General features: G+C 36.6%; 1 protein-coding gene across 4 annotated transcripts in view; it reads right to left on the reverse strand.

Moving 5' to 3' along the window:
• ADAMTS20 (ADAM metallopeptidase with thrombospondin type 1 motif 20) overlaps positions 1-16,524 on the reverse strand; it is a 100,185-nt gene that overhangs the window by 47,205 nt on the left and 36,456 nt on the right. For 3 of the 4 annotated variants that reach the window (XM_064448093.1, XM_064448072.1, XM_064448101.1), the window contains 5 exons: positions 16,361-16,465; positions 5,662-5,807; positions 4,091-4,272; positions 3,857-3,993; positions 2,586-2,703 (listed from right to left, as the gene is read on the reverse strand). In XM_064448093.1, coding sequence (XP_064304163.1) covers positions 2,586-2,703; positions 3,857-3,993; positions 4,091-4,272; positions 5,662-5,807; positions 16,361-16,465 — 688 coding nt within the window. The remainder of the gene's footprint in view (positions 1-2,585; positions 2,704-3,856; positions 3,994-4,090; positions 4,273-5,661; positions 5,808-16,360; positions 16,466-16,524) is intronic. The other variant, XM_064448083.1, reaches the window with a different exon arrangement.

Here is a 16,524-nt window from a genome sequence, read left to right on the forward strand (position 1 = left end):
ATAACTCATTAAAATTCTGTTTTCAAAGCTGTTTCTCACAGATGTTAATTACAAATTCAAAAGGATTCTTATGTCTAAGGAAAACTGGAAACAAATAAAAACACAAATGCGCAATCTGAAGCACTAATATAATCTTTGATAGCTTTTCCGCTTATTTTGATGTGTTTAGCAGTCTTGCTGGGATTTAACTTGTCAGTTGACTCACCTTTGTGGGTAAAAGTTTAAATGGCAATATCCTTTTCAATTTCGTAATTCATTAACTTCCCAGTGCTTTTAATCTATTAAAACTATGCCATGCATTTAAATGAATATTTAATCTAATCACAGGTCCATCACATTTACCAGCTGGGGGCAGCACTGCAATTGCAAATTGACAGGCTGCTCGCTCTGGATAAATACACAGCGTTTGGTCAGTCCTCCAGTATACTGGGAAGAAAACCAAAACACTCAAAAAAGCCCCTGACCTCGCACACTGAAGACCTTGTGGTAATAGAATGAAAGAAGACAAAATATGGGAGGAAACTATAAACAAAACTGCATAGCATGTTGTCAAGGGTACACAGGAGACTAGATCATATACTAAGGCACCGAGAATGACCATTTTCCAGGAAATCCTCAGGTTTGATCAAACTCTTGTTTGATGCAACAATAATAGCCACCGTAATAATGATGTGTACATAATTAGATTACCATTTCCTAAATTGGGAGCTAAGGAAGTTAGTATTCCATTGTAATGAATTTCTGATGACTGTTTCACTACTATTTAAACACTTAACAACAACATTATAACTGTATGAATACAAGGACGCACCACAGGGTGCAACTGCATAATTCCAGATTCTGCCTTAGTAACATGGCTCGTGTCAGCATGGAAGAGGACAAGGTGAAGTTAAAAGATGACCACCAAGCGTACAGATTTTGGCATACTTATCTTGTGATGTATAACTAATAACTCTTTGGAAAACAATGTTTCCCCAGACGGTGTTTTTCAGTCATTAGCTTAGGGATGTCATAGGCCTCCCACAGACACTGAAGTTTTGGTGATCAGCTAGCTACAACCTCTTGTTTGCGTTGCTGCATTCCTACCTGAGCACAGCTGAGTAATAATCCCAAATGTTTAGCATACTGTCAGTAGTATACTCCAGTATCATCTTTTCAATGCTATAATTCCAAGAATTCACACATAATTTAAATCATTCAACTAAGTCTAAAACCAAAATAACAAATTAAGATTCTCCTCATCCCAAAAAGGCTTTTTTGCTCCAGCTTCATTCAGTTAGGAGCAAATAAGTCTATGATGACACAGAGCTGATAAACAGCAGAGTGAAAGTGTCAACCACGTTTGTGTAAATGGCAGTTTCAGTGTAAGGGTCACTTGTATCATATGTATTTGTAATATAATTCATGTGCTACCTATAAGCAAAAAGAGCTTTCAGAGTGGTGGAAAAGAACACCAACAGTCCTTTACTCAGAATTACCAAAACAATACATTCTTTTCCTTCACTGTTTTGACTGCATGTTCAGAAATCCAATCTCTGATAAAAGTAGTTGATTGTGTTGTCCTCCAACACCTCAGGGCAGACACATGCAAAAAAAGTTACGAGTAATTGGTATGGGAAGGGTAGCTGTGCCCCACCTTTTAAGTTTTTTGGTACTTTTTAGGTACTTTTTACTTGTCACAAGGCTTCTGCTGGGGAAAAAAAAAAATCAAACAGGATACTGGGCATACTTCCCTTTTTGACCAGCAACTCCTGTTCTCTGAAGAGCCTATTTGGCAGCTCTCCAGGTATAATTTTCACTTCACCTGTGGTCTCTTTCAACCAGTGAAGCAGCATGAAGAAGCCTTTGGGAATCTGATACTAACCTGGAGACTTCTGCCCTTCTGTTCTATGCTGTAATTACTGACATACAATAGTCTCTCCGTGCTTCCCAGAAAGGACTACATATAGAACTATCACTAGCTCTTTTAGAGAAACTAAATCAAAGGAATAGAAATTACCAGAGTTATTCAGGAGTTTTTCAGTCACTACATGCTAACGAAGAGGAAAGAACATAAATGTTGCTGCCCATGTTCTCTGGCAAGAGAAGGCTCACACTTCACAGGCTGTCTTTTTCACTATAGGAACAAAGGAACCTCATCAGCTGCTCACACCACAGACTTCTTGCTATCTCTTTACACAACCAAAAGGAGATGTTGGAGTAAGTTGTTCAGCTGCATAGTTTCAGATGAGAGAATGCAAAGGAAGAAGCATTCTTTCTTTTAAAGTACATTTTACCCTAATCGTATCTTTTATTGATTCCTTTTGTATGGTCTTAGAGCAGATTGATTTTTCTTTTCCCCCTTGAATGGGTCACGGTGTCACAGTGTTTGCCTCTGCACCCTTGAGACTGCACAGGTGACTGAAAATCAAAGATATTTGGTGTTGGAAGAGGCCCTAAAGAACATACACTGAAATGCCACTTCCTCAAATATAAAAGACTTTCTAAGCCATACTGAAATATACATTAAGATTTTAAAGAAAACCAAACCAAACCAAACAAACCAACAAACCAAACCCCAAAAAACCCAAAACAAACAAACATACCATAACGAGCACTGTTGAAAGTACCTGCAAGAGTCTTACATGAAGAATTATCACCACCACAGATTCCACATTTGTCTCTCTTTGCCTTGGAATTCAAAATGTGATCACAGCCTGCTTGCTAAAAAAAAAAACCCCAAACAATAGCCCTGTGTCATTTAGCCCAACGGAAAACAACGAAAACAAACAATGCAAGCTTCCCACTCCCCAAAAATATTCTTATTTACTGTATATATCTGGTCTTTCTTGGCAATTCATGAAAAGCGTTCTATGGTTTTGGGTGCTGTGACGTAAGGGTAAAACACAGTAGTGCTGTTGTACTAACAACGTACAATCTAAAACACTATGCCAAGAACTGTATAAGAATACATAATAGTATGTCAAGATTTTGTAGAAAAATATCAACACAGTGTATACATTTTAAGTTATATTTACATGAAAAAGTCCTGGAATCCTAAAAGCAGTATATACGTGTACACAGTCATCAATTCTTTTTAAGTCTGTCATTACTACGAAATAAGCAAAGGAATACACGTAGACTACGCTGGTTAAACTAGAATAAGCACAATTTTTGTTTATGTATCTCTAAACTTCCTTTTTTTCTTTAAATTATGATAAACAGGAAAATTCTCTGGCATTTCCTCTTTTCTGTGGATTCAACACTATAAAAAAGGCTCCATTTTCTCCTCATCCTGAATTCACTCAGTTTCACTGTAATCAGCAAAACAGCTTGGGCTTGACAAAAAGGGTCTTGCATTTTTATAACGTATCAGCTTGCTTCTCACAACAGAACATTGTGGCACTTCCATAATTGCTATTAAGCAAAGAACACTGAAATGTTCCCTTTCAAGGGTCAGATCCTCCTGATTCTGCAGTGAAATAATACATAATCTAGCTACCTTTGCATTTTCTACTTTTTTCTTCTTTGATAGCAGAAATATGACAGCAATAAACACACAGCATGCTTCTTTCCTCCCTTTATGCCAATTTTGGATCTGCTTCTCTCTGCTCACTTGGACAATATTAACTCTCCCACATATCAGGCTTAATGAGGAAAGACTGCAGGTCTTCAGAATCAACTGTATGTCAACTGTATGTTCTTCACTTAATTGCCTCCATTTCCAGATCTTTAATTTGGTACTGATTAAAATTAACTTAAGTAAATTCAAGACAACTTGCTTTACATTCTTTCAGTAATGGTTATTTTGAGGAATATTTAATATCTACTTCACCATCTGTTAAAATTGATTTTAATAATTAATAAGTTTAAATACCCTGCATAAGCCTTGAACACAAAGGTCATTGGTTTCTGCTCCACAGGGAGTACCATCAGCAACTCTGTCCTTCAGCTGATAGTAGGAAGTTGTTCCAGAAACTCGGCAAAAAAGTTTACAGCGATCTTTCATAGAAACTGGAAAGAAAATCCAACAGGTTTCTTGTCTGTTTTAAAACATTAATTAAAGTAACATTTTTTATTTCATTAATTGAAAAAATGTATAATTACTTACTGCCACTGTATTTTGGAAGCCAGCGAACAGCAGACGTAAGACCATTGATGTTAAAGTGTTTGCCGTCAAATTCAGAGCACTGTTGCTCCCGGAAATCTTTTTTGCCTTTTGGACATGAATCAGTATTACATGATCGAAATTTCATTCTGCGGCCAACACAGTACTTTCCTCCATTTCTTGGTCTAACAAAAACAGGTAAATGTAAAACACACTCCGTTTCTAAAATTGCTGCTTTGCATGAAAAGTGGCTTGAGCACTGATCTGAAATTGAAAACCTCACACAGCATTCAGCCATCTTTTACTGACTTTCCCACACACACTTCTGTCTTCTATTGCACTGTGCATACATTTATACCCACATGAAGAAAATAAATCCATGCAAAGCACTACTTCCGAAGAAGTTGGTAATCAAGCTACTGGTATTTATTGTCTATTACATTTTATTTCTCTTGCACTCATAATTATTTTGCCTGGGAAAAAGCATTACTAACTTTAATGCTTTCATCAGCTTAGCTGGGATTATAGACCTATTTTTACAGAAGCAGCACCTCCCTCCATAATTTGAAATTAATATTTTACAGAGTGACAAAGAAAGGAGACAGAGTTAAGAGCTGACACACTCTTTTCTGTAGTCCTAATATTGGTTTTAGTTTGGGGATCAAAAGAACTAAGAAGGGAAAATTGTGGAGAAGCGCCCACTTACTGTGAAGTCTAAAGTACGTTTCCTAACTGTTATAAACCCTACTATGCAATACTTCAGTATTAGCAGGTTTTGGGGGAAGAAAAAGAAAGTAAAAATGAATGGCATATTGATACTATCAGTTACTACAGACTGACAGAGGCATATCTAATGGGAATCTAGTCTACTGCCTCTTACTCATCAGAGAAAATAAAATAACATGGGGTTGTTTGATTGAGGTTCATTTATCCCACTGATAGTATCAAGATGGCATGACTTCCTAGATAAACCCTGAAACTACCAAGGCTGGAGCTATGGTTTTGCTTCTGGAAAACTTAAGAGTAAAGTTCTCATTGTATTTTATTACAGAGAATAAAACCTACATTGAATTATTCAGTCAATGGAAGTTTCTCATTATAAAGGTAAGTTGTAAATGGCTCTGCTGTAACTAGTGTTCCTTGTGGGCATTACTAGTGGTGGTGATGTGAAAAAGCCTTAAATCAAAGCAAACCAAGTGTTTCACTAAAAAGATGACCAGGGAATATATCTATTTCTCTTTGCAGTTTTTACTCCAAAGAAAGCATTTCAATGTTTAAAGAAACCATCAGGATTTAGAATAAAGCTAGAAAAAAAGACCCTACCAAAATAAGCCTTTAGAAATATCTATAAGCATGAATGATGCAGTGGAGACAAGAGTAATCTAAAAGTTCTCAGCGTATTAGAGTCTGTAGACTTATCTCTCTTTTCAAACATGGCTGAAACAAGCATTTTTTTTTATTGGTGCTTCGAATTAATTTGTGGAACCCACAATACTTCCATTTTGTTTTGCACCAATCTATTATGTCATACTATCTTCGTTATGCACTAATGTAAACCACAATACAAAACATACTCCGGTCTATTACACAGCCTGGTGGTGCTCTTGATTCCACCTCCACAAGTTCTTGAACAAGAGCTGTAAGGTCCCCATGGTCCCCATTCTCCATCTACAGGACGCGCCTCCATTTCTCTGCTCACACAAATTCCGTGGCGGCAGTGCTGCACAGTTGACAAACAAAACAAAATTTATAAGTCAAGCAAAAGGTTACTGTATATGTTAAACACAGGAAGAACAAAATTTAAGAGCTCACTGCTCTTAATCTGGGTCTGGACATTTTTAAAATGTTCAAATTCTTTAAGATACCTTATCCAGTCATCATATTTTCAAAAATGCTCTCTAGAGTTCTTTGCCCTTTGTGAAAGATACTGAATATATCTTTAGGTCTTGTCCCTTTGTTCAAATGCCTTACGAGAATCTCAAAACCCTCATCTTGAATTCCTGATATCTTTTCATGCATGGACGTCAAAAGTAGATTTACAGTCATCTTGCATGTATGAGATTCTTCCGGTTTGATTTAGAAATTCAGGCTGATACAAAAAGTGAAAAGGTATGATATCAAACCACCAAGAAATTCAGGGTGTTCTGAGCATCCCAAAAGCTAAAAAAGCTAGTGGGATTTTCTGGGAAAGGCACACACATTTTCAAGCATTTAAGACCTTGTTTATGCTAAAGCAAGATGATGCTACAGATTCAAGCTTAAGCTCAGAGTTTAACACCTATAACAACAGTTGCGAAATATTTTTCATTTTTACTTATATTTTACAAAAATTTAATATTTACTAGTAATTTAACAAATATATTATTACCATTAAAACAAAAGTTATATTTAAAGAAATAATAATTGTTAGAGCAAGATACTATATTGCAATGGCCATCGCGTTACTTCAGATTTTATCCCTGCTGAAGAACTACCTATTTTCAACTAAAAGCTTACATAGAGGTGCAACTTTCATTTCATTTACTGGGATTTACATTATTAAGAAGACAAAGCTTGCAACACTATTCTGTTGTGGTCATGTCAGTTATGAGACTTCACCACCTCATATCTGTTAACTGTTATTATTTCTAGAAAGTTGTAATTACTAGCTATATTTTTTCAGAAGAATCAAGTGATCAGTCTCTTACTTCTAAGTATTTACTATCTAGGTCCCTGACTCTGCAAATATTTATCCACTTCAGTGGTTACTCAAAAAGTACACAACTAAAAAGTATAAATGAGAATCTTACAATTGGTGCATGAGTGACTTTTTCCAAAGAACCTGCAGGAATCACCAGCACTAATCCTATTGATTACTTACAGCAGTTGGAATTCTAATTCACTTGTATGCTTCAGAAAATCCCAAGCAGTATATTTGATCACAATATAGTGGAACAGTTTACATACTACAATAGAATATTTACAAAATACTGTAACGACAGCACTATGCCTCCTGCTGTCTTTTATGTAGACAAGGTGTCCTCAACTTTGTCCTTGACTCCAAACACCCTCTGAAGCATCACAGACTGCCCACATCTGGAGACAAGACACTGGGTAGGATGGACTACATGGGGTCAGCGCTCATACAACAACAGAGAGAATTCTTTACTTTAGATGGCTGTTTGCAGACTCAGGATTAGACTAATCGTTGTGTGTGTTGTCAGGAGGGATTCTCCTGGTCATGTTGACAGGGAATGGCTTTTTCCATCTTCCCCTGCAGTACATACATGGATCAGTCACTAGAATCATCAGAAGAGATTATACCAACTCAACTGCTTGTTATTTCTGAAGCTTAGGCTTTGCACCTCTGCTCTCTGCGACACTAAACAACTTCAAATTACCCTATAGTCTAGAAGGGGTTTGGTAACTAAAATCTCTGGCACATAAAACAATTTAAGAACCTCTGATACACAGAAGATGAAATATTTCAAGGATTCCACCCCTTTTTAAAACTAATTTAAATGTTACATAGAATTTCTCAAGAGTTATTATTACAAATTTATTGTAGGAACTATCAATTAACATAAATTTTGCTGAACACACAGAAATGATGCGCGCAATCTTTCTGAACATACCTGAATGACACAAAACTCCAATGTTTTTCAGTGGTTTTACCACTGCATAAAATAATTCCTAGAAGCACTTTTTCCTAGTTCGTATATGCTTTTATTATATCGATACTTATGCTCATATGCTAACAATCATTTTGCTCTCAAAATAGGAATTTGTCACAGAATCAGTTTCCCCTTTGAGTTCTGCCCGAGTTCCTAATCCAACTTGCTGATAAAATTGCCTGCCTTTATAATTCTTCATCACACTGACTCTTGCACATGGGCCATATCTTTTAAGGCCTGAATGCCTTCCTCTAAGAATATGACCATTCAAGGTGATTTTCAAGCCCAAAGCAAATGCAGAACAGAAGTTAGATCTATCTTGTCATAAAATCATTTAAAAGATCCAGAAAACTGGCCAGATCATCACTTGCTTTATGCTAAGACTAATGCTTTAACTTAACACCAAGAGAACACCTTTATTTCACTGTATATCTGCATTTGATTTCTCACTGCAGCGCTTACTGCTAATTTTTAATATTTTTGTCAAGATGCCCTTAGGGTTCCTTTGTACCCAAACCTTCTAGTACCTAGCATCTAGTATCTAGTGATAAAAGATGAGACTTTTACATAGTGCAGCCATAAGGTAAATATGAAGAAACATTAAGACTCTGCCTTTCTAAGAATTCTAGTTAGCATTTTAGGAAATTTTTTTTCCTACTATAGGCTAAAGATTCTAAATCCCCCTTCACAAAATGAATACTGCATCCAAATAGGGACCAGTAACCTAGAGGTTTAGCTGCTTCTTTCATCCACAAAAATATTTACAATAACTTGAAGGGAGATTTCCGGAAAAGACAGAGTTGTAAAATGGAATTTTATACCCACAACAGCATTATTTTGATCAATAAAAATGCAAAGCACATGTTCACATCTGGGATTTTAGTAGTTTATTCAACAAACTTGTCTCAGCTATTATTTTCCTGCATTCTTACAGAAGCAACATGATAAAGTCACAGTAGAAAACTCCAGCACCAGACGCATTCCAGATGTTCCTCTGTGCTTGCTTGAATCATTGCTTCACTGAGAATAATATGATATACAGAACCTTCATAAACTTAAACATAATGTCTAAGAAATTTTTTCCTACATTTGTTATGGTAAATATAACATATGCATCATGTAAAGTGGGTAGCACTTGTAATTCCAAACATATCGATTGCATCAAGTGGCAACTCTGCTCTAGCCAAGGTCAACTGTTGGTTTTCTGTCAAAATGGCAGAAAATCTGACCCAAATCCACATGTAGTTATTATATCTTCAGAGATAAGAGGGAAGGTTAACAGTTCAAATTTGGGATCAATGAACCTTCAGGTACACAGACTTGTATTTATTAATCATCTGCTTATAATAAGCAGTTTGACTCTTGCCTCTGGATTAAACTATGATTTGATAAACTGATTTCAGGTACTTCCAACTTATCTCATAGCTTATTGACCTTGCTAAGTTTCCAGGAAAGCAATTTTGAAAGAAAATATTAAAGCATTAATTGCCAGGCTATGCTCAATTTCGACTAAATCAAGGAGAGTGATAGATGCATGCAGAACAGGTCTAGAGCTCTTCTGAAATCAAGTACTTCATACATAGCCCGGTTTGACTCACAGCAGGAAAAGGACTTCAAGTTCACTCTTACTGCCTATATTTTCCAGGCTACACCCAGAGATACATATGGGTTTTGAAGATCTTGGGGCAAAGATTGAAACACTGGTGCTCAGTGTATGAGGACAGAGTTTCAAGCATTGAAGCCTCATGTAGCCTCCCAGCAAAGGAGGCACAGGAAAAACTATTCATCTATTTCCAGGCACTAACATGTTTCCATGGATGTCCTTGGTAGCTGCTGGTGTTTCTAAAAGGAAAGATGAACAGTGGAGACAAGCACAAGGACAAAATGGAAAGGACAAAGCATTGCAGAAGTAGACACAATGGTCTGTATTTTGCCTTCCAAATATCCAACTTTATTGTTCTGATTTCTTTTTGCCATACAATGTCTTCACTCCTGATATCCAGACAGAGCCCTGAGAATGACTACGAGCCAGTGACTAGCACAGGAAGAGAAAGCTGTAGTGGATTGAATGCTGGAAAAGAAAATGGGCATAGCTGGTGCCACAAACCAGATAAGCACTAAACACAGTGCTGCTGCACCAGACCAGTTCACGATAAAGCATCTGGCCTGTAGCTGAGGTCTGAGCATAAATTGTCTCAAAGTAGATTCCAATCACACAGGGCTGGGAAAGGCGTATGAATCTTCGAAGTTACGTAGATTCAGCATATAACCCCATGAGCAGAGAGTGAAGATAAGAACACCCACTCAGATGAATGCCAAAGTCCACAGATCTCAGAGCTGTTGTTTCTGGCTGTATTTATGTCTATCAGGTGCTCCCATTCATTCCCTTGAATGAAAGTTGTGCTGCAGACCTCTCTCTGCCTCGCCTGCTGAGGGTGGGTATAAGGAAACATTCTGCTGCACATTAGACCTACGCCTGCTCTCCACCTTCTTCCTACAACACACAGAGTCAGAAAAGCACATTGCTCAAAGAACCAAGATGAGAAGTAGGGCCTTAGGGCCTAGAGTATATAATAGCAGTGAAAATAGAGCAGTTAATAAAATGAGTATACAAGACAGAAGAAATGGAACTTGGAGAAATGTATAACTGAAGTTGTAACTATGGCATCTCAGTTCTCTACCTCTGTTGCATGGATTCTCAGACAAACTCAGATTACACTAACTATCTACAAAACCCATAATATTTGAATACATTTTTCAACACTTTCAAATTTTTCTTGCAAAAAATATACATACTTCATTTCTCCCTTTATATATTCCCACAGAAAACTTTTAATTCTTTCTGAAATCACATCCTGTCAGAAAAGTGATTTACAAAAGTCCCAGTTTATAGCAAAAATTCTTGGTTTGAGCCCTTAAATACAATTTACTCTGTTTTTACAGTTCAAAAGATCAGATCTGCTGCTGCTTCCCAGATGGTTAACATAGCCTCCTATCACCCAATTCTGTTAAAATCCATCCAATTTTTTTATACTTACTTTACATATATATACATATAATGAATTACTCTTTCAGATTAACTGTCTTCATGTATTGCATTCACGAGGTGTTCAAGCAGTGCAATGATTTTTAAAGGAAATCAATATATGGGTAGTAACCTACAACTGAAGAGCAACAAACATACCTCAGAATCATAGATTGCTACTTCTTTTACTGATCAAAGCAATCCTTTGTTTGTCTGCATCCACATTCTCAGTTGTCCCTGTATCTCTCTCCTTATGTGGCCACAAAGGGACTAGGATGAAATCTTAACTCATTCAACAGCTATTCTAGATATCTTTTAGAGACACTAGCTCAATATACAATATATGTCTGCAGTGAACAGAAGTAATAAACATTACTCTCACACAGACACAAGGCACATGCTTTCCAATCAAACTCTTATTTGTATAATGTGGACTCCTTCTTGCTGTTAAACACTTTTTCCAGACTTCTCCGACATTTGTTTTTTTCGGTGGTGTTTAAGTAGAAAACTGCCATTATGTAGAACACTGGTTCAGCTCTGGGACATGTCAAAGTTTGAGTCAGAATCACATAGCTACCTCCTACCTCTCCCTTCCTATGTCCAAAGAATCAATGGAATATGGGCATATTTGTATACTGCTCAGAAATCCAGGGAGGATCAGAGTGCAACCCTTCTGAGTGCCTCAAAAAATAATAATGAAAGATGACAATTTATTGAGTATTTTTGCTGTTAATTTCATAGCCAAAAAAGACTTGTTCTGCGAATGCCAATCCTAGAAGATAGATCATTTCACCGTTTTCTTTGATTCTTCTTTGGAGGTGGATTTTTTGGCTCAGATGTGCATCACTAACTCCAACAGATGAGTTACCATTACTGCAATATCATGTAAACTACACTGCTAAAAACTGCATCACTTCATTATACAGAAGCCATGATTCTGAGCCAGGTGTATGTTGGAGATGGATACCTGTAAGGAGAGTTTGTATATCAGTTGGCTTGTAACCAATTTGGTTACACATAATAGTGTAAATATTTCTTTTCCATAATACTACTGGCTTACTACTCCTTTTAATTAGGTCCTCCATAAAATGGGACTAAGTATTTTCTGTGAATGACATCAACTACTCTGTGAAAACAGGTAGCCTGTAGATTCAGAATTATGAACAAATCCAGTGAATCTAGGGATTCTACCTACTAACATTATTTTGTGTTATGTTTTGTTCAGGTTGAAAAAAAACCCAAAGATATTCAACATGCCAAAACCTGAATCACTCTCCAAACTCAATTCTTTTTTGGAATTTCAAAAAGAAAGGAAAAAAAACCCCAAAATTTCCTATATTCAAGATGAGAAGAAATCTTTCGTACCACCCCAGAGTACAAATGCAAGTAAATTCCTCACTACAGAAACCCTTGAATAGATAAGTCTCCCAAAAAAAAACACAAAATAAATGTATAGTAAAAGAAAAGAAAGTAACCAAAAACATAATTCAAACAGATAATATTGAGAGCCTGCTGGTCTGCAGAAATTTCAAAGCACAAAAATTTCTGACTAGAATGCAACAAGAAAACCTAAGAGGAAGCGGGACAAAAAGATCTACACTAAATTGTTCACATTTCCAAAACATCCACCAAATTAGCTTCTGCCTGGAACCTGATGGCAACAAGAATTATGACAGTTAAGAGAAGGAAACCGGGCCAATTAAAGCATTTCAGTTTCTGTCCTAATGGAAAATAACTCTCTTATACATCTTGTAAGACATAGGGGCCTCCTCCGGTATCTTGGTCCTCAATGCAGCATATAAATACTTCCTTTATTGTGATTTATTACGTTTTTAATTTGTACATTACATTTAGTTTATACCATAGCAACAAAAATTACAACTGTATATATGAAATTCATTGTGGCATCCACTGAGCAGGCTACCTCTGCCTATCCATACAGCATAGTTCCTAATTCTGAAGGTAACCCCATGGTAACCGATTACAGTGACAAGACATGAAAAAGCACTAATCGTTTAATATTTTTCATGCCATTGTGCCTGATTACACAATAAAAATAACATTTTAATAAAAACTTTATGCTCTGTTTATATCATATAATTGTGTTTAGGAAGGCAAACCAGGAACGTATATGTTTGTATTTAATAATCTCTCACAGAAAAACCACCAGAAACACTTTCAAGCAATAACTAATACAGTCCTATGGTGTGTTGAAATTCACCACTGCAAAACTAGTGAATGTTTCATATGGCATGTCTAGGTGTATCTACTTTCATTATGCCTCTGACGTACCAGTTAGGCCAAAGAATTTAAAGGCTGCATTTGCTGCTTCAGGCAAGGTCAGTGTGATTTTAGAAGAGCTGGCAGAAGCTTAGATTTCTTATGCATCTTTGTGAAGCCAAACAGGCAAACAAAAAGCAACTGAAGTGATGAGACACAGTGTGAATATCGATGGAGTGAGAAACTGTTCTCGGACACAGCAGAATCGCTACCTATAGGCTACTGTCAGACATACGCACTCAGAATGTATAAAAAGAGGAGGTGAAGAGAAATTTTCAGATACTTCAGCAGAAGCTCAACAAGCAAATATAACTAATTTTTGCAGGTAATTCTAGGACAAACAAAGTACAGTCTGATCGGCTAAAAGAAATGTGACTAGATAGCAAATTGAAGTAAAATTGAAAGTTTTCCTATTTTGGTAATATTAATTCTAGATAATTAATAATATTAAATCTATAGAATTTATACAGGAAACATTCCAATTCCTAAGAAAATATTTTCTTTATTCTCTACAGACCATTGAAATAGTAGGCTGCATTTCCCTTTTAATGTTTTAAGAAAAGGCTACATTTAAGAAAATATACCTTTTAGTATCTGTGCCTACTACTAATATTATATATATTAAGAAGTCACTGAGCTCTACAGGTGTGTGCACCATGAGACATACAAAACACATTTATCTTTCAAAATGCGTGCATGCTCATAGACTGCATACGGCAAGAAGATATTCCATTAGGAAGTGCAGGTACTTTGTAAAAGCTGTTTGCTCATTCACTTGAGAGCCTCTGATATTATTAGATTTCTATCTTCTTGTATTTTGGGGAAGGAAAGATAAAAGGACTCTTAGAGCAGTCTATAGAGCAAGATCCACTAATCCAACACCCAACCTGAAGAAAAACTAAAGATTATTGTGAAAATAAACTCATGTCAAATTAAGTTGATACTGAAATTTCAAATGCTTTAAACGGATCTTTTCTGTTTTCATCATAGCAATAATACTGCATATGCCAAATATAAATTGATTTAGCTTGCCGGCAAATATTAATTACAATAACTAGTTGCCATGTCTTATTCCTATTAACATCAATAGAAACTTGCTGACTGAGCTTTAAAGGAGCTGTCCCTTAGACAAGAACAGATGACAATTTGTCAGATTAATTGCTGTTCTTTCTTACATCTTTCAGAGGGAATGACCGTAATTAGCTCTCCACTTCCTAGAGAAAACTGGTTTCACTGCAGTAATTGCATAAAATAGGTCTTTGTATTCTTATATAAAAGAAGTCCTCTGATGTTGGCAAATTAGAGTCAAGTCAATTGAACTAAAGATTACACACGAAGTTCACATAAAAGATAAACTTCCTTTCTGATCAATGACTGACCGAAAAATGGGTTAAACATTATAACACCAGCTGCATGAATAGGATTTAATCAAGCACAGCTTCCACTGCAACCTTCAAATAACTTTTCCTAATCTTGCAAGAGAGAAAGAAACCATTTGAGACAGTTCACCCACTAAACTGTTATCCATTAAGACAGTATTTTCAAATCCCTCGCTACTACTCTCTTAGCAAATACAGAAAAAGAAAAAAAATCAAAAAACCCAAACAGGCTGTAAAGATTAAAAGTTCTTGGGGGAAATTTAGTAATAACTGAGTAAAATGCAGCAGCCTATTATACATAGAAATTAGACCAGATTTTTTTAAATCATCTTCGAACCTATAAAACTATCAAAAGATAAAATGTTAACATTGCTCTCACAGCCCCTGAAGCTGCCAAAGCACACTACTGTTAAAAGCAGCTCAACATAAGCCAGCCATACTTCAGATAATCACTGTCATATCTGAACATGTCAAAAAATCTCTGAAATATTTATTCTCACAACCCCGACAGGTATGAAAATACTTCTATTTGCTGGTGGTAAACTGAGACAAGGAGAAGCCAAACCTAGATCAGCAAAGAACTCAAGCATCTAACTTGTGTTCACTTCCCAAACTACATGTAAATCCAAAACTAAAACCCTCAAATCTTCAGTGATAACTCTGGATCCAACTAGCTTCCACCACTACTTCTGCTTCTACCAAGGTTCTGTAAGTGCCTTGACTGTATCTACTAATTAGATATTCATGACCCTTACGGACAGCCCAAGAAAGGTTATATCATCAGAGGACATAGACCAAGATCTGCACTCAAAAAAAGCCTCCCAGATGAGGAAGTGGTGAGCTGACCTCTCATCACCCAAACACTCTTTATCAAACAAACCAACGAGCAGCATGTATGAAGTCCAGCTTCCATTTCTTCTTTTTTATGTGTCCAAGAGTTCAATTCATACATTATACAGCCAGGTAGAGTCCTACGCATTAGGGTATAAGTGAGAAGAGAGCTCCTAGTTTCTAGCACTCAACAGATCCAAGTATTGTGAATTATGTTAAAACAGGCAAGACAGAATATCAGCACAAGTTATGTGTGACTAAGGCACTTACTGGAGTAGATGAAGAGGTACTGATAAATGCTTTCATAGAATCATAGAATATCTCAAGTAGGAAGTTGGAAGGGACCCATAAGGATCATCAAGTCCAACTCCTTGCTCCTTGCAGGACTACCTAAAACTAAACCATACATCTAAGAGCATTGTCTAGATGCTCCTTGAACTCTGACAGGATTGGTGTCATGACCACTTCCCTGGGGAGCCTGTTCCAGTGAACAACCAGCCTCTCAGTGAAGAACCTTTTCCTAACACCAATCTGAATTCCCCATGACACAGTTTTTTTATACTGTTCATATTTTTAATGAAACAAATACAATGCACAAATATGTACTGCAACGAGGATACTAATCCAAAGACTCCCTCTTTCCAAATAAGTGTACCCCTATATCTGTGTCACTTGCACTTAATCTGTTTTGGTTCAGTGAAACAGCCTCAGCAAGACAAACTGGGGGGAACACACTTTTGGGATATCTTGTTTCCTGGAAATTCATCTTTGGAGCACTACTGATGAGGGAAACCCCAACTTGTTATGAATTATCTGAAGTTTCAAACAGAAGGGAAGATGGCAACTTTCCCTTGAGGTCTTCCACCTATTTTTAACCAGTGTTGCATCTGTAAACTTTTATCATTACTCTGAACAGACAACCTACGTTATTTACATCACAACATTACAGGCCTTCAAGAAACTGCAAGTAAAGCCAGGTAGATACTGTTTACGCATTAATATGCTACAGGTGCAGTATTGCCACACAGCAAGCACCGATCTTTCTTATCTACGTCAACAATTTTGCCATATGAAGGTACTAACAAAGAAATGTGTGAAGGCTTACCATTCCCACACCACAGACTGTTCCGTCCGCCAAAGGCATGTGCTGAGTACGACAACCCTTGTGAACACCTTCTGTGCTTGTGCACCATAAGCGTTTGCATTGTTTCTAAAAAGAAAACAAGATTACTGTTGTTGTACCTGTAACACCATTTTAGACATTAGTTG

This window comes from Phalacrocorax carbo, chromosome 1 (assembly GCF_963921805.1).
Source record: "Phalacrocorax carbo chromosome 1, bPhaCar2.1, whole genome shotgun sequence".
NCBI classification, from domain to species: domain Eukaryota; kingdom Metazoa; phylum Chordata; class Aves; order Suliformes; family Phalacrocoracidae; genus Phalacrocorax; species Phalacrocorax carbo.